The sequence below is a fragment of the Dipteris shenzhenensis genome, chromosome 27 (genome assembly GCF_047967505.1).
Source record: "Dipteris shenzhenensis isolate YYH24624 ecotype China chromosome 27, Dip_SZ_1.0, whole genome shotgun sequence".
Classification (NCBI taxonomy): domain Eukaryota; kingdom Viridiplantae; phylum Streptophyta; class Polypodiopsida; order Gleicheniales; family Dipteridaceae; genus Dipteris; species Dipteris shenzhenensis.
Window position 1 is genome coordinate 4,002,753 of NC_141622.1, and position 25,837 is coordinate 4,028,589.

General features: G+C 42.8%; 1 protein-coding gene across 2 annotated transcripts in view; it reads right to left on the reverse strand.

Annotated features, from left to right (window-relative positions):
- Positions 1 to 826: 826 nt before the first annotated feature.
- LOC147883755 (putative hexosyltransferase MUCI70) overlaps positions 827 to 25,837 on the reverse strand; it is a 54,521-nt gene continuing 29,510 nt past the window's right edge. The window contains exons 6-9 of one of the 2 annotated variants that reach the window (XM_087398383.1): positions 21,262 to 21,365; positions 1,864 to 2,051; positions 1,631 to 1,749; positions 827 to 1,450 (exon numbers count right to left, since the gene is read on the reverse strand). In XM_087398383.1, the coding sequence (XP_087254509.1) occupies positions 1,196 to 1,450; positions 1,631 to 1,749; positions 1,864 to 2,051; positions 21,262 to 21,365 (666 nt within the window). In that variant the 3' untranslated portion in view covers positions 827 to 1,195. Of the gene's footprint in view, positions 1,451 to 1,549; positions 1,750 to 1,863; positions 2,052 to 21,261; positions 21,366 to 25,837 lie in introns of both variants that reach the window. The other variant, XM_087398382.1, reaches the window with a different exon arrangement.

The following is a 25,837-nucleotide window of genomic DNA, read 5'->3' on the forward strand; positions in this document are numbered from 1 at the left end:
TCCTTTCTTGCATCTGTCATCTCATATAAATTGCTATCTAGCAAGAGGGATGTTATGGAAATTGTCTCGATAATATATTTGTTTGGATTAGTGGTTAACTCTTACAAAATGAGCTTGTGAAACAAAACACTAGACAATTTTTCATTCTATATTCCAAGGTTTAATTAGCAGATCTTGAGTGAACATGTGCCATGTTGGCTTAATCCAATGTTTGTCTACTTTTTACCGATGGCGGTAGAATATTCTTGGTTTGTTGACATCTTGAGTGACTCCAATCTTATTGATGGCGCTATGATGCTCAGTGTCACATTTTAAACGTTTGTGTTCCAAGCATCAATTATATTGGTCTATTTAAAATGTTTACATTCAAATTATTTGTTAACAATTCATATCATTTGGCATCCTGGGTAGGGAATACTGTCCAATGATGAGGAATGATGATGAGATTGACTATGGTGTTACATGAGACTTCTTCGATACCAATTTCGTACTTAATAATGTTCTAGTTTAGAAATTGCAGGCAAGTAGTAGTTAAATTATATCAAAATACTAAATTAGATTACATGTTTTTTTATTGGCGTTCAGTATTCTTAGCTTTCTAGTCCATATCCTTACGTGAAATATCCAGAGACACTCTACAATCACCGATCAAACCTAATCCCATTCTGATTGAATAGAACTGCTTCCGGAAGCAGCTTTTAAAAACTATTATCCACCTGCAACATAGTCGTATTTATACACAAAACAAACAGCTAGCACATTCATGATGTTGATAAATCTAGTTTATTACACCCATTTTGACTCTGCAATGTTTGGGGGGCAAGCATATAACATGTTCATTAGTTTTCCAGAACCTCCTTCAAGGCTTTATTTTTCTTCAGTTTTATGGAGGTGCAGAAATGCTGGTGGAGCAAAAAAAGGCACATAAAATTAATTACATTTGAATGAAAACAATTGCGTTGATGATAGCTTCACAGCTCCATCTTACAAGGCAGAACAAATGTACTAACTGATGAAGAGCTCGATAATTAGTTTCCCAGATAAGCTTCATAGGGATTTGCGACTGGAAGATACATGATACCAACCTGCTCTTAGATCCATCCACATCTAGAATTCTGCCTACAGCCAAAGATTTTCAGGATATAGATCATCTCCAAGCAGTCTTTGACTAATGAGACTAAAGACCCCTTTCTTTTCAAGCATGCCTGCTGCTTGTTGTCCTTGACCCCATTTTCTGTTTAGTACCAGCTCCTCTTCTGTTTCTTCCAGATGCTCTCCTGGACAAAGAATTTGGTGTATGCCTGATGCGTTGCAAACTTGTAGCAAACCTGTTTGGGGGACTTCCAACAGGTAGATCTGTATGAGATTGACTTGTCCCATTGGTATGCATACTAGAATTGAGAAAAACCTGGGAAGTCTTATTCTGCTCCAATAATTCTCTGTGATAGGCCTGATCATGATCAAAAGAACTATGCATATTTTAAAAAAGGAAGTACTCTCAGTTGTTTAAAAAATAAGTATGTTAAATCCCATTGAGTTTAGTACCAACCTGGACCACAAAATTTCTTCGTTCACAATCAAGAAACATGCTTAACCTCCAAGGAGTGACTGCAAGCAATTTATCACGCACAATTGCAAAACTCAGCTGATCTCTTGATGTAAAGTGATCCACTTCATTGAACCAGAGGCAAGTGAACAAGTTTGTGATTGGTGTATGCTCTCGTATAATAACACAGCCCTCGGGGACATCTGCTTGCAGGTATGTCACAGAAAACATGTCACTTTGTTAAGGAACAGACGAACAAACCATTCCATAATTACTCAAACTTCAATGGACAAGGTGAGGGATAGAAAGGCGCGCACCACTTGGAAAAGATGATTTCAACTTATCATAGTGTTGAAGCCCTTCCTTCTGATAAAACTCTATTTGGGCATCAATGGAGGCATTATCGTATTTCCCAGCAGCCTTGTTTGCTTCAGCCTCATCGAAGACATCAAGACGTTTGTAATGTTGAGATATAGCAAAAATTTGATTACCTCTCCACAGAAATCTGCATCGAAAGCGTATTTTCTCTTGATAAGATTCTACAAATGTGAGCACTATAACCAATGTCAAAAGAACTATTGATGCAAAAAAAGGCACAACAAAAGAAGGAAGACTCTTTGGTAGTACTCTTACTATAAGATCATGCTTTAGCCAAGACTTGAAACTCAATTAGTGTAATTTTCCGCTTGTTTTTTGCTTATTGGAATTATTTCCTTTTCTTAGAATGTGTTTTTTAACCCAAATTCCTCAATTTATTGAGTCCTTCCCGTCCTCAACTCTTGCTCTCATCTCACCAATTGCGCTCTTAATAAACCATGAGGGAGTGCCCATCTATAAGTTAAATCCAGCCTCAAATAGAGTACGATATTGTCATTGACGAAGAGGGAGATAAGCTGCTTCAAGCCTAGTACCACATAAAAATACATTATGTGGATGGAAGTCCCTGTTTAGGTTGTGAGTTTAGTGCAGTGACTTGTGGTCTGATGAGGAGGATACATAGTTGGGCTGCCCAAAATTAGGGTATTCTTAGGGTAACCCTATAATCTCTAATCTGTCATTAAAATGTCACACGTCATCTTCGTAGTTGCTAGCTTTCACAACAACCATGCGGAGGAATCTCTTTTGCAATTGCCAAGGTAACACCAATAGTCAACATTTTGTCCTGCTAGCCCTTGTTCCGTGGATTTGCTGCCCCTGGATGTATTGAGTTGGAGCTTTTGGGAGCTGATTTGGAACTATCTGGAGCTAGATTGAAGTCATTTGAAGCTGGTTTGAGTTCTCTTGTCACTATCCCTTTCGTTTTGAGTGCATTTGGTCATTTTGGAAGCTCCTGTTGAGCAAGTTGGATGCTTTGTGGAATGCTTGGATAGCTTTACAGTTGGTCATAGACAATGGTGAATGCCTTAGCCTTGCCTTGGCACTTGGGCACTAGTGTGTGCACTAGGATGGAATGCAGGTTGTAGCCAAAGTTTGGCTTGGACAGTGGAATTGCCAGTGGGGCAGAGCACAAGGGTGAGCCCTTGTTGTATGTACAAATTTTGATTCCTAAATAATAAATAAATACCCGAAGGGGCGCCGAGTGTTTGGGGCCAGTGTGGTGTCTTGTACTTGGTTTCATTGAGCAGAGGCACTCTAGCCTCCATCCAGTTATTTCTCAAGTTGTTTCTAAGTGGTATTGTTTAAAGTTAAGTGGCTGGAAATGATGCAATGTAGCTGTGAATATGAATATGCAATGATAGTTATGGTCTACCGCCCTTTAGGAAACAAAAGGCCAGTTTCAATTACTTCGTTTCTTTCTTGGCCCAGAGATCTGGCAGGGAAAGGAGGGCTACTTTGTGTCTCAAAAGGGGTAGGTATGTACAAGAGCTTCTAGCAGCTTTCCAGATGGAGGAACTTAATTCTATCTCTTTCCCCATGGATCCCAACGCCAAATTGTCCAAGTATGATCCTATTGAGCCGTCGGTGGATGCAAGTCAATACCCCATAAGCTCATTGGTTCATTGATCTAGTTGCTTAATACCAAATTAGATCTCCGCTACTACATGGGGTTGTTGAGCTCCTTTATGCAAACACTGAAGAAGACCTATTGGGATGTAGATATAAGGATCCTCCGGTACCTACACGGTACGCATGACCGAGGATTTTCTATCAAGCAGGGTAGTAGTCTAGAATCTAACTACTAGGCTAGAGTGATTCTGACTAGGGAGGAGATTCAAACACTCGGCGCTCAACCACGGGGTATTGCTTCATCCTCGGATCGGCAACAGTCACATGGAGTAGTAAATTGCAACCCACCGTAGCCTTGTCTTCAATCGAGGCTGAGTATTGGGCCGCTTTTTCCGCTACCTATGAGGCAGTCTGGCTGCACAGATTGCTTGGTGAGATTGCGTTCCCGCAGATGTCCCCGACCATCATCCACAATGATAATCAAAGCTGTATAGCAATTGCTCGAAATCCAGTGTTTCATGCTCAGACGAAGCATATTGAGATATTATGTTTACCAAGCCCTGCTTGGTGCTCATTCCAACTCCCTGAGACTGATTCATGATCCGGGAGCTAAGGGGAGGTGTTAAGAGTTTGCATCTCCTATATAATAGAGTGAGGGTCTTTATTGTGGGTGTGCCTGCCCCTGTGAGGAAGGAGGGAGTGTATTTGGTGCTCCTTGTAGGCCGCCATGTAGGCAGGGGGTTTCCATTTTCCGAGCAAAAACCCCCAAGCGACGAGCGGACAAAAGGTAGGAGGGGTCAAAATATATAGGCTCAAGTCATTTTTAGGGAGCAAAAAAATCCAAATTATTTCAAGGAATATGTAAGTAAATATGAAATACTAATAAATAGATATAGATATAAATATACCTTTATATAATATACATATATAATGTCCAAGTGGTGACTTATTTTATCACTTTCAAAAATCCTTTCTTTTCCTTTCACCATTGATTGGATCATGAAATTTTGAGCAAATATCCTCTTTATAGTTCCTCAGGATGACCTAAGAAAATAATATATTACTTTTTTAATAGACCCTCTAAATGTAATTTTCCAAAGGAATATGGTTTGAAGAGCTTGCCCCCTAACCCTATTCTGCCGGCGGAATACCCTTGGAGAGCCTACGCAGAAGGGGTCATAACTTTTGCTCCTTATCTCAGATTGAGGAGCTGTAAAAAGGAAAAATGTACAAAATTTCATGATCTATGCAATGGTAGGCTTAAAATTATACTTTTGATAGTTACAAAAGATAAAAAGTAAAAATTTCAAGATGTATATGAGAGTTACAACTTCTCCCTAATTCATATTATGGTAGGAAGGAGTTCAATAGAGTTCAATAGAGACCACATTTCCTTAAAAGTACTTAGGTTTGGAGAATTGGGAATATTTTGAAAATTCGTTCCTTGCCTCCCATATTTGATAATGTATTAGAGATTAATTTATGATCGATTATAATGGCCTCAAGTATGAGGTTTCCAATATCTTTTTCCTACTCATCCAAAGAATATGGTATACATTGTTATATGAGAGCTTCAAATATGGGATTGCTAAAGATTAGGGAAACTCTTTTAAATTGATTTAATTACCATAATCCTCAAAAGAGAGTATGGTAGGGAGGTATTTATAGGAGTTTCTAAAGTGTTCACTATTTGTTCATATATAGATGATGTTCTCTAAAATGAGGGTTATAATGAAAAGAATTGTATATTCCTTTGAGAAATATATAAGCATGGTTGGTGTCAAAAATTATCGCTCGGGCTTTTCTGCTCGTAGGTTTTTGCTTGAAAAGTGTGCACATCCATGTAGGCGCAGTGGCTACGAATAGGACAAGGGGTGCGTGCATGTTTTTTCACCCATGCTATCTTTGGAGCTACCAACAAGCCGCCACGTAGGCACCTTGATTGGGGGGCCAACCAGGCATCAGTGATCAAACCAACAGGTTGGGTTACATCCAACCCTAGGTTGGCCAGGTTGGCTAGTGAGGGGGATCCTATATAGAGGACTCCTCCACCCAAAATGGATAGCTTGGAGGAGTACCCTTTAAATAGGGAGACTCTAAATTGGCTTGGTTAGCCAGCCCTGGAGGCTAAGCCATGCAGCCCTACAGACAGCCTTGGAATAGGCCTCCACTCAAAGGAATACCTAGCCTAGATAGGCCAGGCCCACCCAGAAATCAGCCCTCACTCACTATAAGATGCACATAACTCCAATACCCTCCCTATAGCTCAAAGTAAGCATATGATATGAAGAAACGTGTCAATAAAGATGCAATCATGGACCCTCCAGCACCGGCATATTGGATTCACCTCGATGAGCACCAAATAACCTGGATCCTCAAACCAAAAATGCCACCTCAAATAGAGAAGGATCTTCCTCAATTATGATTTTCCAAGCCAATCGCACTGAGTTCCTAGTGGGATACAATGATCTGTGGTACCCACCACAACCTATATCCTCCAGTGAACATATCACGTACAGAAACTTCGCAATTCGACGCTAGAAACACCATGTTCATAGTCTCTAGGCCACCAAGCAGTGAACCTCAAACTCATTTGGCCCATGGCCCCACACTGTTACCTTGCTTGCCAGAATTTCAACTGATTAGGGCCAAAAGCAACCCAACCTCCTGCCCACAAGCCCTCTCCCCTGTGACCCATGGAGGGCATCTTTACGACAAGAGGAACACACCTTCTAGAGCCTCTAGAGCAAATATTGCCTTTAGAAACTTCGAAACCTTTGTCGAAAAACTGCAATCCTCGAGCTTGTCTTTACCTATGAAAGACTTGTCCCTAGCCTTGAATTTGCCCTTGTTTCAACAATCTTGTGCCAAGTGACCCTTCTTCTCATTGGAGTAGAACGTTCTCCTTACACTCATGTGCACATGTGAGTGTGCTTCCATATTCATCCAAAGGAATCCCATGGAACTGCCCCGTCCTCCAGAACCTACAGCTGATCTTGGCAGCTCACCTGGATCTATATGATCTTGGACAAGACATAGGCAATGGTTTCATCCATGGGCGATGTGGGCTAGGATATGGGCCGCCAAACCCTTTTCCTATCAACGCCGTGAACCTCTACCTAGACTCGTAAGCCCTGTTGTAGATGTGCGGACTGCACAAAACAGCCACCTACAAGGGCTGCCTCAATCGCCTCTAGTTAGCACCTCCAGAGCGCACAGCAGCAACGAATTAGCAGCCCTCTAAACGTGCCAATGCCTTCAGATATTGCACCTCATGGCTACCCTCCTTGGTCCCTAGTCGCCTAATCATCTAATACCATGTGAGAGTGGTGCACTACGGAAGCATACATCAAAGAGAGAGAGAGAGAGAGAGAGAGAGAGAGAGAGAGAGAGAGAATCGACACAAACATGAGGCCATGGCAACTGTATATACAGCAAGGGAATCACCAAAATGACGTGGAGAGATGCTCCAAGAGATAATGAACAAGAAAGGAGGGAAGGGCCTTATATAGGCCTGCCAAGTGGCAGACCCCAAGCTAGCCATGTGACTGATCCAAGGTCAATCAACCAACCAGGCCAGGTCGGTTGACCCAACCAAGGTTTAGCCCTAAACTAGCTTGATTGGCCAACCCTAGAGTGTCAGGAGGACGTGAATTTATGGAAATTTTGATTTTGCAACTCCCGTAGTTTGCGTGTGACTACCTTGAACCTCTAGGGCACGAAAGTCTAGCCACGTGTGTGGGACTTGGGGAATTAAAATTCCTACTGGGCCCCTAGAAATTGTGATGTGCAGGCCAATTACCAAGCAATTCCTAGGACCACTGCGTGCAATAGAGGGGCAAAAGAGTGGTGCATTAAAATTTACTATTTTTGGCAAGGGACTCCAAAACAGCACAGGACACCAGTTTGGCATATAAGGGGGGGATTTGAGGCCAGAAGAGCAGGAAGAGGGGTGACCTGTTTTCTGACTGATTTTTTTTTTTTTCCAAAGAAAGGAGCCTTCTATTAATGCTTGAAAGATTTCATACAAGACAGCATATGGAAAAAACCGGAAAATGCTGAAAGAAAGAAACCGGCCTCTTCCAGAGAAACCCAGCTCACTGCCTAGGGGATCTTAGGAACTCGGGCTAACAGCCAAGTGGGGGGACTATACAGCCAACGAATCCCTCGCGTGGTGAAGATGTAGAAAACCCTGCAGGCCAAGCCTTGTAAAAACGAGCACGCCTCTCAATAGTCGCCCTGGTGTCGGGAGTCCCGCGCTCCCAGGTGGACTGTAGAGTGTAAATTATATCTTACCAGATGGCATCTAGGGTAGCCGAGAGTGGAACTGGGTGCTCACCCATCACAAGACTGCAACGAGCCACCCAAATGTTCCAAGCCGTGATGCTGGCTACCACCTCCCAAACATTGTCCTCCCTAGGAGGAGGAGCTAGGCTGTCAAGAGGGACTGCCTCGTGGAGTGCAATCCTCTGGATGCTCTCACCCTGTATCCAGTGTTTTCCGACTGATTTCTGCCAACTGCTGCTGAGTTAGGGCCTTTTCTAGGTGGGGCAACCTGTTTTGGAGGTGCCTTTGGGCTGTGCCAGGGCTGAATCACCTATTCTTTGATGGATTCAGGGTTCTTCCAACATGGTTGCCAAGGAACCCCGTTCCAAGCTTTGGAACGCTGGAACGGCGTTCCCTTCAGAAATGGTTATGGAACATCAGACTTCTAGAACGGTTACGGAACGCTAGAGAACACCTATGAATGTCTAGGGAACATTCCCTATGTCGTTCCCCAACCTAAGTCTTGTCTATCATTAGGATTTTGTTTACGTCCTTAGTTCCTCACTCCAAATTTGGAGTGCTGATCATCTATCAGCAAGATTTTGTTTATGTCTTGACATCCTAACTCCAAATTTCTTCCAAAACCAATTGTGCAGATAGTGTGTTTTTTAATGAGTATGGTGATGTGGCGTTCCCTTCCTGTTCCCGTCCCCTAGGGTTGTGGCGTTCCCGTTCCCTACGATGTTGGCGTTCCGTTGGCGTGCACGTTCCCTAGTAACTATGTTTTCCAGTTCAAACGACCCAATTCCTGTGGATTCTGGGTAGAGGAAGGCTAGTTTTTTCTTGCTTTTGCCATTTCCGGACTGGCTGTTGGCTGATTATTGCCTTTGGTATTGTTTCTAGGCGGAGGAAGGCTGACTTATGCTGTTGAGCAGTGCCCAGGCTGACTACAGATAGGGGCCACCTATTTTGGAAGCATTTTCCCGGCTGGATGTGCCACAGTTTTGGCTGTCTTTAACTTTTCTGCAACTGTTTAGCCGTGTTTGGCTAGTTGGGCACCTGGTTGTGCAGGTGCAATAAGCAGACAGACAGTTTATGCCTATCTGTCTGCCTTTGTGTTCTGTTGCATGCTTGGTCAAAAGAAAGAGTGCGTGATTGCCTAGTGATTGGATGCATATTCGCCAAATAAAATTGAGCAGGAATTGCAAGGTGTGCAGGATATTGGAAGTATGTGGGCAGTGGTTTGCCTGTGGTGCAACTTTCAAGAGACCTTGTAATCAACCTCTTGGCTTTATGTGAATATTAAAGAAATACCAAAAGGGGCACTTTATTGTGTATGATGTGGTTAAAGTGGATCTTACCACCCTTTGATTAGTGAAGGCGGTTTCATGGTTCCATTGCCGAGATCCACCTAACTTTTTCAAGAGGTGAGCCTGTGGTTGGCTTGGTGCAAGTCCAGCAAACTAGGAAAAGGATACAGCATACAGTCTAGTAAATATGTCTCACAGGGAAAGATCTCTCACTCTCACGAAAGAGGAAGGCGAAGAGAGGATGTCACTGACCGCTATTGATGATCAAGGCGTGAGAAAGGGGATACCAACATGTTGTTGAGCATCAGGTTGACAATACTGATGAGGAGGATGTGGATTTCTTCAAGGCGCAGTTGCAAAGCTTTATGAGTGCTTTTTCTCGATTCACATAGGACCCTCGTCTTCAAAAGATTCTGAATTCTGAAACGCAGCCAAAGAAAAGGAAGTCCGATAATGTGGATAAGGAGTTGGAAGCTAACAAGAGGCCGCATGTGAATTATCAGGATTAGACCTCGCAAAACATCTATGGTTTGCAGCAATCTAATGTTATTCCGCGGCCGAATCAAGGCAATAATGTTCAGTCTATAGTTTCCAGACAGCAAGGAGTTATTGCACCCCCTGTGCAACAGGGTTATTTCAGTGGAGGATCAGTTTTTCAGGCTATGGTCAGCCCTCAAGCACAATTTGCTCGTATGCCTACAAGTCAAATGGTAGGGTTTCATCCTACTATGCAGCCCATGGGACAGAGATTAATGTATGCAAATATTGGGGCAGCCCCACGGATGCAAAAGGGTATGCCTAGTGTAGCAACCAGTAACATGGTTATGCCAAATATGCAAAATTCAGGAGCTGGTCTGAATAATACAGCTCTTGGAGATAGTGTGGGTGCTGTTGTTCCTTTGCTCAAACACCTGCATATGATAATTTGGCACCGAAAGGGAAAGTGAGAGACCATAGAGAAGCTGGAGCTGTGGTCAAATTCGAGAGCTGAAACAGAAGCTTATAACAGATCCAGTGCTGATTTTGCCTGATTTGCGAAAATCTTTTCATGTGCACGCGGATGCTTGTGGTAAGAATGGTATTGGAGCTGTTCTAACGCAAGTTGGGCACCCTGTAGCCTATGAGAGTCACATATTACAGCTAAATGAAAAGCATTTACAGACTTCTGAGAAGGAGATGTTGGTTGTACTTCACGCCTTGTCCACTTGGAAACATTATCTTCTAGGATCTGATTTTACGGTACAGACGGATCATCAATCTTTGCGTTACTTTTTGACGCAATCCAAGCTGTCCAACAAGCACATAAAATGGGCAAACTTCTTGTCTATGTTTCATTTTCAGATTGTATATGCTGAAGGCAAGAAGAATGTGGTTGCAGATGCCTTGTCCGGAAAGCCAAAAGTTTCAGCTGTGACAATTGCCTCTCACAATGAGCTTGATGCCATGAAGGATTAGTATTCAGATAATGAGCAATTTGCTGGAATTTATGATCAGCTTGTGAATGGGCAGAGACATGAGCATTATGTGCTTCAAGATGGTTATATAAAGATGCATGGCAAGCTGTGTGTCACTAAGCAGTCGAGTCAGAAGGTCATGAGTGAATGTCATGATCCACCGTATGCAGGACATCGTGGTATTGATGCTACAGTTAAGGCAGTGGAGCATTTCTTTTATTGGCCTACGCTGCATCGTGATGTTGAAGAATATGTTCGTACATGCATGACCTGTCAGAAGGTGAAGTACTATCGTCAAAAGACTCCTGGATTGTTACATCCTTTGCCTATTCCAAATGGACCATGGGAAAGCATAGCCATGGACTTTATTTTTTATTTGCTCAGGTAATGATGGAATATGGACAATCATTGATCGATTTAGTAAGCACGCACATTTCATTCCTGTATGGAAGAAGATTGTGACAGATCATATGGCAAAGTTGTTTATGCATAATATTTTCAAGTATCATGGCATGCCTAAGTCCATCATGAGTGATAGAGACCCTCGCATGACCAGCTTGTTCTAGCGGGTACTTTTGATAGTATGGGCACTAGTCTCCAGTTCTCTTCTGCTTTTCATCTACAGGGAGATGGACAATCAGGAGGCTAATTTGGATTTGCTTAAGTTCTATGTTTCGGAGCACCAATCACAGTGGAATAAGTTTTTACCGTTGGTTGAGTATGTTTTGTTTTGTTTTGAGAGCCACCTTCGCTATGTGAGGCACTTACACCCACCAAGCATCTCATAGAGAACTCTTTCCCCCCACCTTATTTATTCAGTGACACCTCAATTGTGGCCTCAGTATTAGATGGAAACTTAGAGAGCGAAGAAGATACAATAACATGGTACATTCTTCTACAAGTAAAGCTCCATTTGAGATAACGGAAGGCAACTGTAAGATTCCACCCATCTTGCAGACAAAAAATAAAATCTTTGAGGCTGATAAGTATGTGGAGAGTATGGATGTAGCTTTCAAAAGGTCAAGCAAGCACTTCAATGGTCACAGGATAAGCAAAAGACGACAGCAGACAAACACCGTCGTGAAGTTGATATTAAAGAAGGTGATTATGTCTTGCTGCGTTTTCAGAAGGCAAGGCTGAAAAGTACACGGGGTCATACTCGGCTTTTTTCTAAGTTGAGTATGAGGTATTATGAGCCTTTTAAGATAGCTGAGAAGATTAATGATGTAGCATTTCGGTTACAGTTGCCTAATCATTGGAGGATTCACAATGCTTTCCATGTGAGTCTTCTCAAGCCTTTTCAGGGTGATGTGCCTAAGGATCTTCCTTGGGAGATGTAGCCAAAGGTGAAAGAATTAGACGAATTCTTGTCTAGCACATAAGGAAAGGAAGGTAAAAGGTAAAGTTACCCGATGCTACTTGGAATTATTCATCATTGCATGTGAAGTGGTTGGAGGAGGAGGAACCGGCAGATACTCCTCAGGTGTTGCAGCTTTACTTTGAGGCTTTCCAATTGGAGCCAACTTTAGTTGGCACTCATTCAAGTTCAGCACAGCGACATGCGTCTGGAGCATTGCCTAATGTTCAAGGGGCGGTTAGCAACTCCACTCTCTCTATACAGACATGCTCAAGTATCTAGAGGTCGCTTGGTGTTACAGCATGTCTCACCCGAGGTAGTATTTCTACTACAAGGCCTCTATGATTGGTGTACTAGTCACTTGGTCATGATGCATCTGATGTGCAATGCTATATATATTTGTTATCTATGGCTCTACAAATATGTATACATTGTTGGTTGATCTGTTGGCGGCACAGTTGGCTGTCCTTTCAGATTTGGTTGGCTGTTGGTTGGCTATCCTTTCAGATTTGGTTGATCTATTGGCAGCATTGTTGGCTGTCCTTTTAGATTTGGCTTTTATTTTTGCTATTTTCTTTTTCTTTTTCTGTTGTTTTTGTTTGCAAGCAATCGTGGACGTTTGCCTGCTTTCAAGAGGGGGTTATGTCACAAGGACGTGATTTTTTGGGAATTTCGATTTTGCGACTCCCGTAATTTACGGGGGAACGGAAGTCTGGCCACATGTGCAAGACTTAGGGAGTTAAAATTCCTAGTGGGCCCCTGCAAAATTGTGATGTGCAAGCCAATTACTAGGCAATTAACTCCTTAGGACCAGTGTGTGCAACAGAGGGGCAAAAGAATGGTGCAATCAAAATTTACTATTCTTGGCATGGGACTCCAAAAACAGCACAGGACACCATTTGGCATGCAAGGGGCCAAATTCAGGCCAGAAGAGACAAAATCAGTCGCAACTTTCATGGACAAGGAGTGTAACCTTGGCGACTGGTTTCTGGCTGAGTTTCTAGTCTTTTGCCGCTGTTGGTGACCTCCAGAAGGCAGGGCGACCTGTTTACAGGCTGTGTCTATTACCCGAAGCTGAGAAGGAATTGCTACAAGTTCTGTTGAGGATGGTTTTGCTGTTTTCTAGGCTCCAGGAGGGCTGTGAACTCTTCCACAGGCTGATTTCACTGATATCCGGACTCCAGGAGAAGAGGTGACCCATCAAGCTGCTTCCCGGGTTGCAGACAGAATGCAGGAAGAGAGGCGACCTGTTTTCTCGATGGTGCTTCTGAGTTAGGGCCTTTTCGAGGTAGGGCGACCTGTTTTGGAGCTGCCTTTGGGCTGTGCCACAGCTGAATCACCTATTCTTTGCTGTATTCAAGGTTTTTCCAGTTCAAACGACCTAGGTAGAGGAAGGCTACTTTTTGCATGCTTTTTCTGTTTCCGGACTGGTAACAACACTGTGTGAGTGCCCAAGCTACACATATCTATCTTCTGCTGTGTATACCCTCTGTTGTGGTTATTCCTAACACTTCCTTCAAAACACCTTTAATGGCTCCAACGCTCCTATCGCTCCAGGAAGCGATGAGCTTGTTTTGCTAGGAAAAGTCAAGTCCCTTACTTTGTAGGGTTTGGGGCAAGGCTTCATGCTCCTTTTTTATATCAGAAGCAGGGGTTTTGTGTTTGATCGGTTTTTAGAGGTTGTGGAATGAGAGTTTATCTTAGCACTTGCCTGTTTTTGGTTTTCGCAAAGGTTATGGGATAGAGATTATACTCTCCCGCCTCTGCTGTAAGTTGTCGTAATTTATCATTTCGAATGGAATATGTTACTATTTCTCTATTAAAAAAAATTTGTTGATGCCTTGAGCAACAGTATGAAAGTAATCGAAATCTCATTCATCTCAATTTCAATAATTTTCCATCCTTCTCTCAAAGCGCTAGCCAGATCGATAGGTTTCTTATAAGATATGGCCAAAGTTCAGCTTAAGAGATTCCACACTGCTAAAACCCAAACAGATGGAGCTAAGAGTAAAATAGCACAATAATATTCCATAAAGAATCAAGTGTTTTAAAAAATGAAAAAGCTTGTGTGCCGGATGTACAAGATTTTGGCACCGCATTTTTTTGAATTTGATGACGCTCAATGCATTTGCATCAATGCATACATATTACTTTCAAAGTCATGCTTGTCCTGAGCTTCTCAGAGAATGTGCTAAACATGGCATCAATGTCCTCATGTGTATGACACACCATAACAAATCCCAGTTGTATCATCTTGAAGGTCCCTCGTGCCACCAAGAGTGATAAAAATGCAAACAAGTGGCGATTTTTATTCTCTGATGCACACAATTGTCAAGCTGTAGTTGTAAGTTTTCAAGCAATCGTTTGAACTCCATTTGACCACTGATTCTACCATCTTATCCACACACATGTTTTGATTGATACTACCTTGGTCATGATCCAGCACCTTTCGTGAATTTAGTGCATATAGAAGTGCATTGCTTGATCTCAGCATACCATCCTCTACAAGATCACCCTTGTCATGTCTCTCCGACCTCTCTAAGTTTTGTAAACACATAGACAATGATGAAATAGTGAAGTTTGGGTCATGAGGCCATAATCCCAAAGCAAAGTGACCATATTGCCCTTCCCCATGTCCATGTGTGATAACTCCTGTTAGTGAAACTGACAATTGAGGGCATTTATCTGTCTCTTTCGATCGCACCCTCAATCTTGGTATTGCTGTCTTTTGTTGTCCATCTTGTCATGTATGATACATAAGTTTTGTTCTGGATTCAATTGTGATGCCAAGCACCATGCATAATAGAGATTTCTACAACTTTGTTGTTGTAGCATGTGACATCGACGTCGCCTCATTAGTTTCACGTTCTTGTATACATTTTGTTGCCCCCATCGGTTCTTTGATCTCCGAACAAGTGCTGCACTTGGAGAACTCACTGGTCTTTGAAAGACTTACATGCTTGAACTCTGTGGTCCATATTGGAACACACCAAGCGTCCTTTTATGCCTTTTGTAGGCCATTTTTGAGCCCACGGGCTCTCACACAACCTCTTTCACTATCTGCCCTTTGAGGGCTGTTCCTCAGCTCCTTTGGGCTCTCCTTCCCTCCTCCTTCCCTCTTTCTATGCCGTTTTCTCGTCTTTCGCAGTCCCTTTTCCCCTCTCAAGTCCCACTTCTTTCACTTCCCCTCTTGCTTCTATCTTCCCTCTTCTTCTTTCCCCTCCTTTGCTGTGAAGTTAGTAGATTGTGCCAAGGAGTGCGTAGTGGACAAGTTGATCTTTTCACGTCTTCCGTTGGATGGAAATTTTCTTTAAAATATGATTGGTTAGACGTGTTGCTCTTTGATTGGAAACCATTTCTGGTTCCACCCGGAACTCAAGACTTAGAAGATGACTTGTACTGCATATTGGCGGTGGCCACGTGGGGGAGCATGCGGTATGTGAGCATAGGGATTTTTTTGTACAAATGCTCTCGCTTGGCTCCTAGTCAGACGAAGGTAGCAATTTACCCACTAACAAAGTCCTGGAATAAGTTCAATGTATTTTCAGGATTTTGCAACAGAGATTGCTAGAATTGAGTAGAGAATTGTGTCACGATGTCTATATGCAATCTAGAAAGTTAAGAAAGACTTGAGCAAGCCGAAATTTCAATTTTGGGATAAAACCTTGCTAGTTTGTTAAGCTGGCAGCTACTACCAAAATAGCATGTTTTCTGACCTACTTTGTGGTAATCCACTAAGTATACGTTTTCATCAAGTATACTTTTTCATTAATCTCCAGGACAAGCAACATTCTTCTCTGCAAAGGTTGTTCCCCTTATTTAATTTGGCATATGTATCCCAAAATTCTCGACAAAGGATTTCATTATTGCAGATACAAGTGCCATTAGGCCAAGTGTGGGATGTGATATTAGTGGCTCCTCATAATACAATTTGCTAGATCTTTTTCTCTAGATGACTCAAGTGCTCACATGTCTATTATGAGCGCTAGTGCTCTAGCTATACACCAATAAAGGACTAGTACATTGTAGCCTGCCACATGGCATTATCCCATATACAACATGTATTTAATGGTCGGCTTCCATATCATACATTGATATATTTTTCCCCAGGTCTAATACTATATAAAGTGAACCCAACCCTCCTAAGTGTCATATGACAAGAGAGACCTCAATCCACGAGCTATGAATCACGACTTGATAAAAAGTGTGAACTATTATGGTGTGAGAAAACGGAAGCAAGAGCAAGAGTGTGCAAAGAGAGAGTGAGCTGAACATAGTTCACTCCCCAAATGTACTGAACTGAAGTGAAGTACAAAGAAAGAGATGAGGGTTTTGTCTAAGTGACAAAACCCTATCTAATCACTAACCGTAGTTAGAGATTAAACCGTAAGAGGGAAAAGTACCCCTAACTCACTTATTACATTACATTGGCCACTGCCTAGAATATAATAATAATTCTAACACCCCCCTGCCGTGTCAATGTGGTGTACAACGTAGTGATCAATCACCAAAAGGAGGTAAGTTTAGGACACTGCGAAATGCCTCAAACTTCTCACGTGGAAGTGCTTTGGTGAAGATGTCTATAACATTGTCACGTGTTGACACTTAGATCATACTGATCTCCCCTGCATGCAACTTCTCTCTGACAAAATGATAATGAACCTCAATGTGCTTCGTGCGAGCATGAAACACAGGATTCTTTGCCACTGCGGTAGCACTCTGACTATCACTGAGAATTGGAGAAGGACCCTCCAATATGAGACGAAGATCAGCGAATAAACGTCGCAGCTAAACACACTTAACTGTCGCTGTGAAAGCTGCCCTATACTCAGCTTCACATGAGGAAGTAGCCACTGTAGATTGCTTCTTGCTCAGCCAAGAAATGCAAGCTTTGCCCAAAAAGAAACAATACCACTAGTGGACTGCCTGGTATCATAGTCTCCATTCCAATCTGAATCACTGTAAGCATGCATCTGCAAGTCACCCCCCTTGGGAAATATCAAGCCAAAAGACTTTGTGCCTTGCAAATATCTGAAGATGCGTTTTACAGCCTGCGAATGTGTTGTCTTTGGGCTGTGCATATATCTGCTCACCTAAGATACTGCATACTGAATATCGGGCCTGGTATTGCATAAGTATATGAGACATCCAACAGCTTGGCTGTAAAGTGTGACATCCATTGATTCACCTGCATCATACATAGTAAGCTTCAGCCCCGGCTCCATGAGTGGCAATAGGCTTACAATCATGCATGTTGAACCTATCCAAGAGCTTCTGCACGTACTTGGATTGAGACATAACGATGCCACGCTTGTCTTGTATAAACTGGATCCCCAAATAAAAATTTAACATGCCCAAATCTGTCATGTCAAATTCAGCTTTCAACTCAGCTTTGAAATCTGCAATTATATCCTCATTTGACCCTGTGAGCAGCATGTCATCTACATAAAGAATGATGACCAAAATATCTCCCCCATCCTTCTTGATGTAGAGGGTGCTTTCCGTGGGACTATTGTGTAATCCCTTACTTGCCAGGAATGCATCTATCTTGGCATACCATGCACGTGGGGCTTGTTTCAACCCACATAAAGCTTTGTTAAGCTTGCCCACCTGAAGTGCATTGCCAAAAAGTTCAAATCCAAGAGGTTGCTTAACATAAACCTCTTCCTCCAAGTCCCCATTAAGGAAAGGTGTTTTTATGTCCAACTAATGGACATTCCACACAAAATTTGCAGCCATTGCAATAACTCACTGTATGGTAGTCATCCGGGATGTAGGATCAAAAGTCTCCTCATAATCTATGCTCTTCTTTTGTGCATAGCCTTTGGCAACCAACCTTGCCTTGTAACTGTCAATAGACCCATCTGGCTTCCTTTTTACCTTGAAAACCCACTTGGTACCAATGGCATGTTTACCTGGTGGCAAATCCACAACATCCCAAGTCTGATTTTTGTCTATGGACTGCAACTCATTGTGCATGGCATGCATCCAATGCACATTATCCTTTGCTTCTTCAAAAGAGTCAAGCCCCTCTTCATCAAGAAGAGTCCCTGCATAAGCTGTCTCAACTGAACGAGCCCCCCCTGCATGCCTTACTGCACTACGAGTCCTACCAGGCAATGGAGCCTCAAGCTTACTCTCCCTGAGAGTCTGTAGCAACCAATTCGGGACTGTTTTGGCTGCATGTATCTCTTGAATCTCTTACCTAATAACTTCATCCACACCTTGTGGAGGTACAAAATCAACCAGTGGCTGAATCGGGGCATGTGGATTGGGAGGAGGTTGCTATAAATTCTGATTTTCAGCGGGGGAACCAAATGCTATAAGAAGCATCCCCTCAAACACATCATCTGAAGAAGCTAGAATCTGAAATTCAGCATGTGTGTGTGCTGAATTTTCAGAGAATATAACATCTCTACTCACAAAAATCTTGCGTGTAGCAAGACTGTAGAGACAATAGCCTTTGCTTTGTGAAATATATCCCACAAAAATACATTTTAAGTGCCTTATCTGACAACTTGTGTCAAAACTCCACAGGCACGTGGGCATATGCAACACAACCAAAAACTCTGAAATGGTCCACTGAAGGCTTTCTCCCATGCCATGCCTCATAGGGAGTGATTGTCTTTGAAGCCTTTGTGGGAGCCCGATTCAAAATATAGTTGGCACACATGAGGCCTTCAAGCCAAAACCTGTGAGGCAACTTCTTACTTGTAAGCATGCATCTATCCATCTCCATGGCAATGCGATTCTTCACCTTGGCTTCTTGCAATAGTGACAAATGCCCTTCTTTTTCTGCTTATCTGCATCACCCTTTGCCTTATAAGAGGGCTGTCCTGAATCAGCTTTATGCCGATGTGCGGGCAGAATGGCATGTGGCTTTTGCTGCCCTGTCCCCTTGGGCTTGAACTTGGAAAGCATGGCATGCTCACCAGCCCGAGTTGCCATATTTCTTCTTGTCTGTTCCTCCTGCAACAAAAGTCCTACCAACTCGTGAAAAGAGAGAGGATTGCTGCCCCCCCTCAATGACAAATTCAGCCAGGTGTGAAATCCGAGATAGGACTCAGGAAGAGAATTCAGAGTGGTGGTAATCATCTCTTAATCCGGAATGACTTCATCAATATTCAGCAATTGTTCCCTCAAGTCTCAGCTGAAGCTTTGTGAGGTGAGAATTCATGGAATCTCCCTCATCCATATGCGTATGGGAAAGCTCTCGCTTCAGAAAGGAAACTCTGGCATCATTTCTTGCTGCAAACATACTCGCTAATATCTCCCAAGCTGCCATTAATGTCTTGCATGACCGAATGTGAAGTATAATGAACCTCTTGATAGAGAGAGAAATCACTCAAAGAGCTTGTGCATCTCTCGAGTCCCATCTTTTCTGCTCTGAAATGGGAGCTCTTGGAGCGGCTACTCCAACTACTTGTGCTGCATTTGCACCTCTACCCCTGCCTCCAGCTGTAGGAGTGACAGGTGTAGCCACTGTATCTAGTCTTGCTTCATCTCCATTGACATAATCCCAAAGATGTCTACCAACCAAGATATTGCGAACCATGAAACTCCACAAGGAGTAGTTGGTGCCATCCAACTTATCCTCCTATGTGAGAACTCCGAACACCTCATTAGGGTTGTTCTGAGCCATTTTCACCAGATAATCTCAAAAAAACACAGCAAACTAACCAAGTAAAATCCCTTCTGGGATGTCAAATGCACAAGTAAAATCCACACAAAAAATCTGCCCACAGTGACAAATAGTCACAACCTATCAAAGGCTCAAAATGCACCAAAATGCTCTGCTTAATGCCCAAAAATCTGCAAATAGAATCTGCAAAAATGGCGAAAGTCTGCAAATTGACTCGAACTGAGTCCATAACTGCTTGCAAACTTCCAAAATGCTCTTTTACCTGAAAATTTGCAACCCAAATGTAAAAGCCCCAATTTCTTGCGGGAAATTGCATAATGCTCTGAAAGCCCCAAATGTTGCATAAATTGCACTCTGCCTGCAAAATCCCCAAATTTCACTACCAAATTGCAGTGTAATCGCAAAAGCCCCAAAATTCTCCAAAACTTGCAGATCAACTGCAATGTCTGCTAAAGCTTCAAATGTGCTCCCAAATGCTAAGCCAAACAATGGCTGAATGTACAACTGAACTTGCAAATGAACCCTGCCAAAAAACACCGGACACCTTCAGCCTGCAACAATCTGCTAGTACGGAACTGAATACCAGAACAGCATTTCTGTGTTCTTTGCAAACAGCCCCTCTGCCCCTCTGCCACATGCAATTTTGTTTTTGTTGTTTGCAGCTCAAGGATGCTAAATCAAGTTTCTATATGCTGGGATTTCACAGCATGAGTAGACTGCTTCTCCTGATCTATATAATCGTGTGTTGCCTTTGAGGATTGTCACGCTTCGAATTTCGTTTCGCTTTGTTGTAGCAGCAATTCGCTGGTTGAGCGTAGAGAGTCTGCACACACTTTGTTTCCGTTTTAGTATTTCTGGTTCAGAATTAGGAGACTTAATGATTGATTTGATGTGTGACGAATGGATCTGGAGCTGTTTTTCGCTTGCTGTAGGGTGCTGTAGCTGTTGCGAACAGTTGCAAGAGCAATGTCAGCAGGGAAGGGTTGTGGTACAGAAAGCAAGCAGACGTTTTGAAGCAACTAGATAGAGTAGGCTCTGATACCAAATGAAGCACCCGTTACAGGTTAGATAACTGAGGGGTACAACAGTCTTGTATCCAAAAGCAAGCCCCAACAAGAGTTAGAACGCAAACACACAAAAGGTGTAGACTCTATCCAACCACTGAACCTTGGCAAAGATCACCCCCGCGCTAGAGGAGAAGCAACCCCATACCAAAGATCTCCCAAATAAGACGACGTGTCCCATACCACGCAGTCTCGTAAGCACACAAATGTTATTAGGGAATCACAAGCCCAGACAGGCTCATCTTAGCTGGGTATTCTCAGCAGGTCCTACTCCCAAAAATGTCTCAATTAAGCTAAGGTTAGGTTACGTGACCATAGGTTAACCTGACCAGCCAACGTGGACATAACACGGTGCTCTAAGGATCCTCATCATGCATATAGTGAATCAAAAGACTAACCTTCTTTCTATTGCACGTAACAAAAAGCAATAATTATATACAAAAGAAAGGATCTCACTGTCTTGTAATCAACTTCTACACCTAAGGGATGCTCATACATTGGTTCAAAAGGTATCAGCATACTATAATTTCACTTGATGCCTCAATGTTGTGACAATCTGATAATATTTATCAACGTGTTCATGAGTATTGTATGATGTTTTGCATAGTCAATATATCACATATTAGTCTCTACACTATGAACAAAGCATGACCAAACTAATGAGATGTCACTAACCTTTCCAAAATTTGGTAAGGATCAACAACAAGCTCAAGCTTTCCATCAATCCATAGTGAGAACCTTGAATTAGGAAAGAGTCGATGAAGCAATAACTTCGGAATCTACAAATTGAAACCAATCACCCATTGATAGCTCAGTGCAATAATGATGATAGAACAACCGAGAGTCACGATATTCCAAGAAACATGTTTATTGCTGTAACACAACATATTCTATGCCATCCTTGTATTTACACCAACAAAGTAAAGACATTATCATAAATCGATGAATTACAAGGTATGTTCCCAACACTAGCATAATAAGCATGCTATGGGGAATGCAAATGATACATTAAAAAAAACTATTAACGCCTAACTTCCTTTGTAATTCACGGGCACAGGCACATACACTTTCCTCCCAGCCAACCTCAGTGGTAGCAAAACTCAAAATCTGAATATTACGTGAAAGCTCCTGCTTGCAAAATTCCACCGAGCCCCAATTCCCTAGATGGATCTAGTATGCCACATGTCTTCATTCTAAGGTACCTCCTAAATGCATCATTTACCCCTCTCTTGGGATATCATTGAAATCATTTGCCCCTTGGCACATTTAATGCATTTAGACCCTTTAGCCTTAGATCCACCTACTCTTGTGCCATGTCACCCTTACCAAGGACCTTGACCTTAATTCCCTTTTGATCATTCATGTGAAGCCCAAAGAAATATAATACAAACATTGATCCTTTAAAGAAAAATGTCGACTGACCCTTCCGAGGTCATGTTGCCTCAACTTGAGCGTAACATTCCTTCCCTCTTCAAGCATCAACGTCCTCAATGATAAAGTCTGGGAACACTCTCCGTAACTGGTATACGGATTCCCAGGTAGCTTCTAATAGAGGTAAACCATGCCATGCAATCAACACCGTGGATATCTTCCGATTGCGTACTTGCATTGTTTCTAGATTCTTGTTGGTTTGCGTCTTGCATTATCCTCTATCTCCTGAAACAAAACAACACCCTCGATTAGTGAGTCACCTGTATGCAAAAATTTCTTTAAACGAGAAACATGAAACACTGGGTGCACCTTACAACCCTGTGATAATTCTGATTTATAGGCTACCTTGCCTATTCTTTTGAGAATTAACCACGGCCCACAATATCGGGGTGATAACTTAGCACACTCTCCTGCAGTCAAAGACTTAGAGTGCAAAGGAACTCTGAGAAAAATTTTTCTCCTTCCTTATATTCTCTAACGGATATGTTTTCATCCGCATACGCCTTAGCTCTATCCATAGCTTAGCGGATGTTAGCTCTCGCAAGTGATGGCATCTCCCACATCTGAACCACAAAGTTCGCGGCACTAGGCACTTTCTGAGGTACTCCAACTGTAGTTGGATTCGCTGATCTATAATCATAGTTCAGCTCAAACGGACCAAACCCTGTAGAGGAATGTTTTCTATCATTGTAGGCAAATTCTAACAATGGCAACCACTTGTCCCATGTATGTTGCCTCAATGACACATATGCTCTAAGCATATCCTCTAAAATTTGCTTGATTCTTTCCGTCTGACCATCCGTTTCTGGATGATCCTCACTACTCATTCCCAACTCAGTCCTTAGTGTCTCAAACACTGCAGTCCAAAAATGACTGGTAAATTTGACATCCCTGTCTGACACTATGGATTTGGGTAATCCATGCAAACGAAATATATGTTTAATAAACAAGTCCGCTACTTGCGGGGCACTAACAGACTCTCTAGTTGGAATGAAGTGAGCCATCTTGGTAAGACGATCAACTACTACAAGGATAGAATCATATCCACCTTATGTCGTAGGCAAACCTATAATAAAGTCCATGGAAATGCTCTCCCACCTACCTAGTGGTATTTCCAAAGGCTGTAAAAGTCTGAGTGGCACCACCCACTCTGCCTTACTTACCTGACACGAAAAACGTGTCACATATTCATAAATATGTTTTTTCATCTTTGGCCAAAAGAAATCTCGCTTCACGAGATCATATGTTTTCTCGACTCCTAGATGTCTCACACATGGGCTATCATGACATTGTAGGATCGCTTAGGAGAGAGAGAGTGCAGGTAGCTAAAGAAGCGATGAGTTAGCCGTCACGTCAAATCTTGGATGATGAAAAATAGGAGTACAAGGTACTTGTGTGAGGGAAAGAGATAGGGGTGGAACGTTAGGAGAGGGAGATACAAGAAGTGTGGGTGTGTAAAAAATGTGTTGAGCCACACCACAAACTCATAGATTTTATTAGGATTAGGGATTCACCCTATGACAGTCATAGGGGTCATAACTTTTAAAGGGTGGCAATGTGCCTTTACCCCAACAACCTCCCACCTAAAGGCCAATGTGCCTAAAGGGGAGAAAAGAATAAAAATTACAGCAATATACAGTTACTGTATACAAGACCATAAAATAAGAATGGTCTCATCCTAATCCATGATGTGGCGACAATGTGCAAACCGCTCTGTAGGCAAGCTCTTAGTGAGAAAATCTGCAGGATTATCATCAGTATGCACCTTCACAAGCTCAAGCCGCTTGTCTTCCAGTACCTCCCTGATGAAATGGTATTTCACATCTATGTGCTTGGTCTTCTGATGAAAGACCGGATTCTTTGCCAACATGATAGCACTCTGACTATCACAATGCAAAACTGGCATATCTCCTGTAATGCCCAAATCTCCCACCAGCCGAGTAAGCCATATTGCTTCCTTGCAAGCCCCAGTGGCTGCAACATATTCAGCTTCAGTGGTTGACAGTGCAATGCATTTCTGCAACCGAGACACCCATGATATAGCACCTCCTGCAAATGTGAAAATATAACCGGTAGTAGACTTCCGGTTATCTGCATTCCCTGCATAGTCTGAATCTGTAAAACCATGCACCAATGCATCCTGCCTACCATAGCATATGCACAAGTCTTTGGTACCCTTGAGATACCTCAAGACGCCTTTCACTGCTTCCCAGTGCCGCTTGCCTGGATTTGCCATATACCTGCTAATGACTCCCACCGCAAAAGCAATATCCGGACGAGTGGCAACCATGGCATACATCAAAGAACCAATTGCAGATGCATACGGAACCTTGGCCATCTCAGCCTTGTCATCATCTGATCTGGGGCTATCCTTACTTCTGAGTTTTAAATGTGGAGGCAACGGGGTACTAATAGACTTCCCTCCCTCCATTTTAAACCTCTGTAGTACTTTGTCAATGTACTCCTTCTGTGACAGAAACAGAAGTCCCTTGGACCTGTCACGAATAATCCGCATACCAAGAATATGGTTTGCATCACCCAAGTCTTTCATGTCAAAAGACTTATGCAGTTGCTTCTTCAAAGCACTAATCTCCTGCTGAGATTTGCTGGCAATCAACATGTCATCCACATATAGAATGAGTAGCATCAAACTGCCATCCTTTGCCCGTTTGGTGTACAAGCAATGATCGGTTTCACACCTATGATACCCTTGGGACTGCATGAAGGCATCAAACTTCTTGTACCATTCCCTTGGTGCCTGCTTGAGTCCATACAAGCTCCTCTTGAGCTTACACACAAGCTGCTCTTTCCCTTTAACAGCATAACCCTCTGGCTGACTCATGTAGATCTCATCATGGAGATCTCCGTGAAGAAAAGCAGTCTTCACGTCCATCTGACATAAATCCATGTCTTCATGAGCAACAAGAGCTAACACTGCTCTCAAAGTAGTCATCTTGACTACAGGGGAAAAGATCTCATCAAAGTCAATGCCCTTCTCCTGCTTAAATCCCTTGGCAACCAATCTGGCCTTATACCTCGGTAAAGCATTTGAATCCACTTTGACTTTGTAAACCCACTTGCACGGCAAAACCTTTCTGCCTGCAGGTAGCTGCACCAAGTCCCATGTATCATTTTGAAGTAGGGAGTCCATTTCTGACTTCATGGCTTTCTCCCACTTCCTTTTCTCTGTTCTTCCCATAGCTTCCTTGAAGCTGGAAGGCTCACCACAATCTGTCAGCATGATAAAATCAGCCACATTATTGGCTCCTGGAACAAACCTGTCAGGAGGCCGTTGTACACGGGTGCTTCTCCTAACAAAATGTTCCGTAATAGGCTGCTGTCTAGCCTGTTCGTCATGCATGACGGGTGGCTGTACCACCATATTTGGCTGTTCTACAGCGCCATTTGCTGGCATATCCAGTGGTGCATCATTGGCAAAATTGTCTGGCTGATTTTCAGCCTGTATACCCTCTTGAACAGGGTTATTTACAGCAGCCTGCTGCTGCATATTAATGGGCATTCTTTGCTGTCCGACATCATCCCTCCTGTATTCCACAGGTTGCATGGGTTCTTTGTGTACACTATCCTCTTTAAAGATGACGTCATTGCTGCGTATAATCTTCCGTTTGACAGGATCCCATAACCTGTACCCCATTTCACCTTCGTCACCGTAACCCATGAAGATGCATCTGAAACACTTTGGCTCCAGTTTGGTGCGCAGTTCTTTGCGTACATGAGCAAAGCACTCGCAGCCAAACACACGTAAGTGCTTATATGAAGGTGGCTTGCCAGACCACACCTCCTCTGGCACTTTCAACTC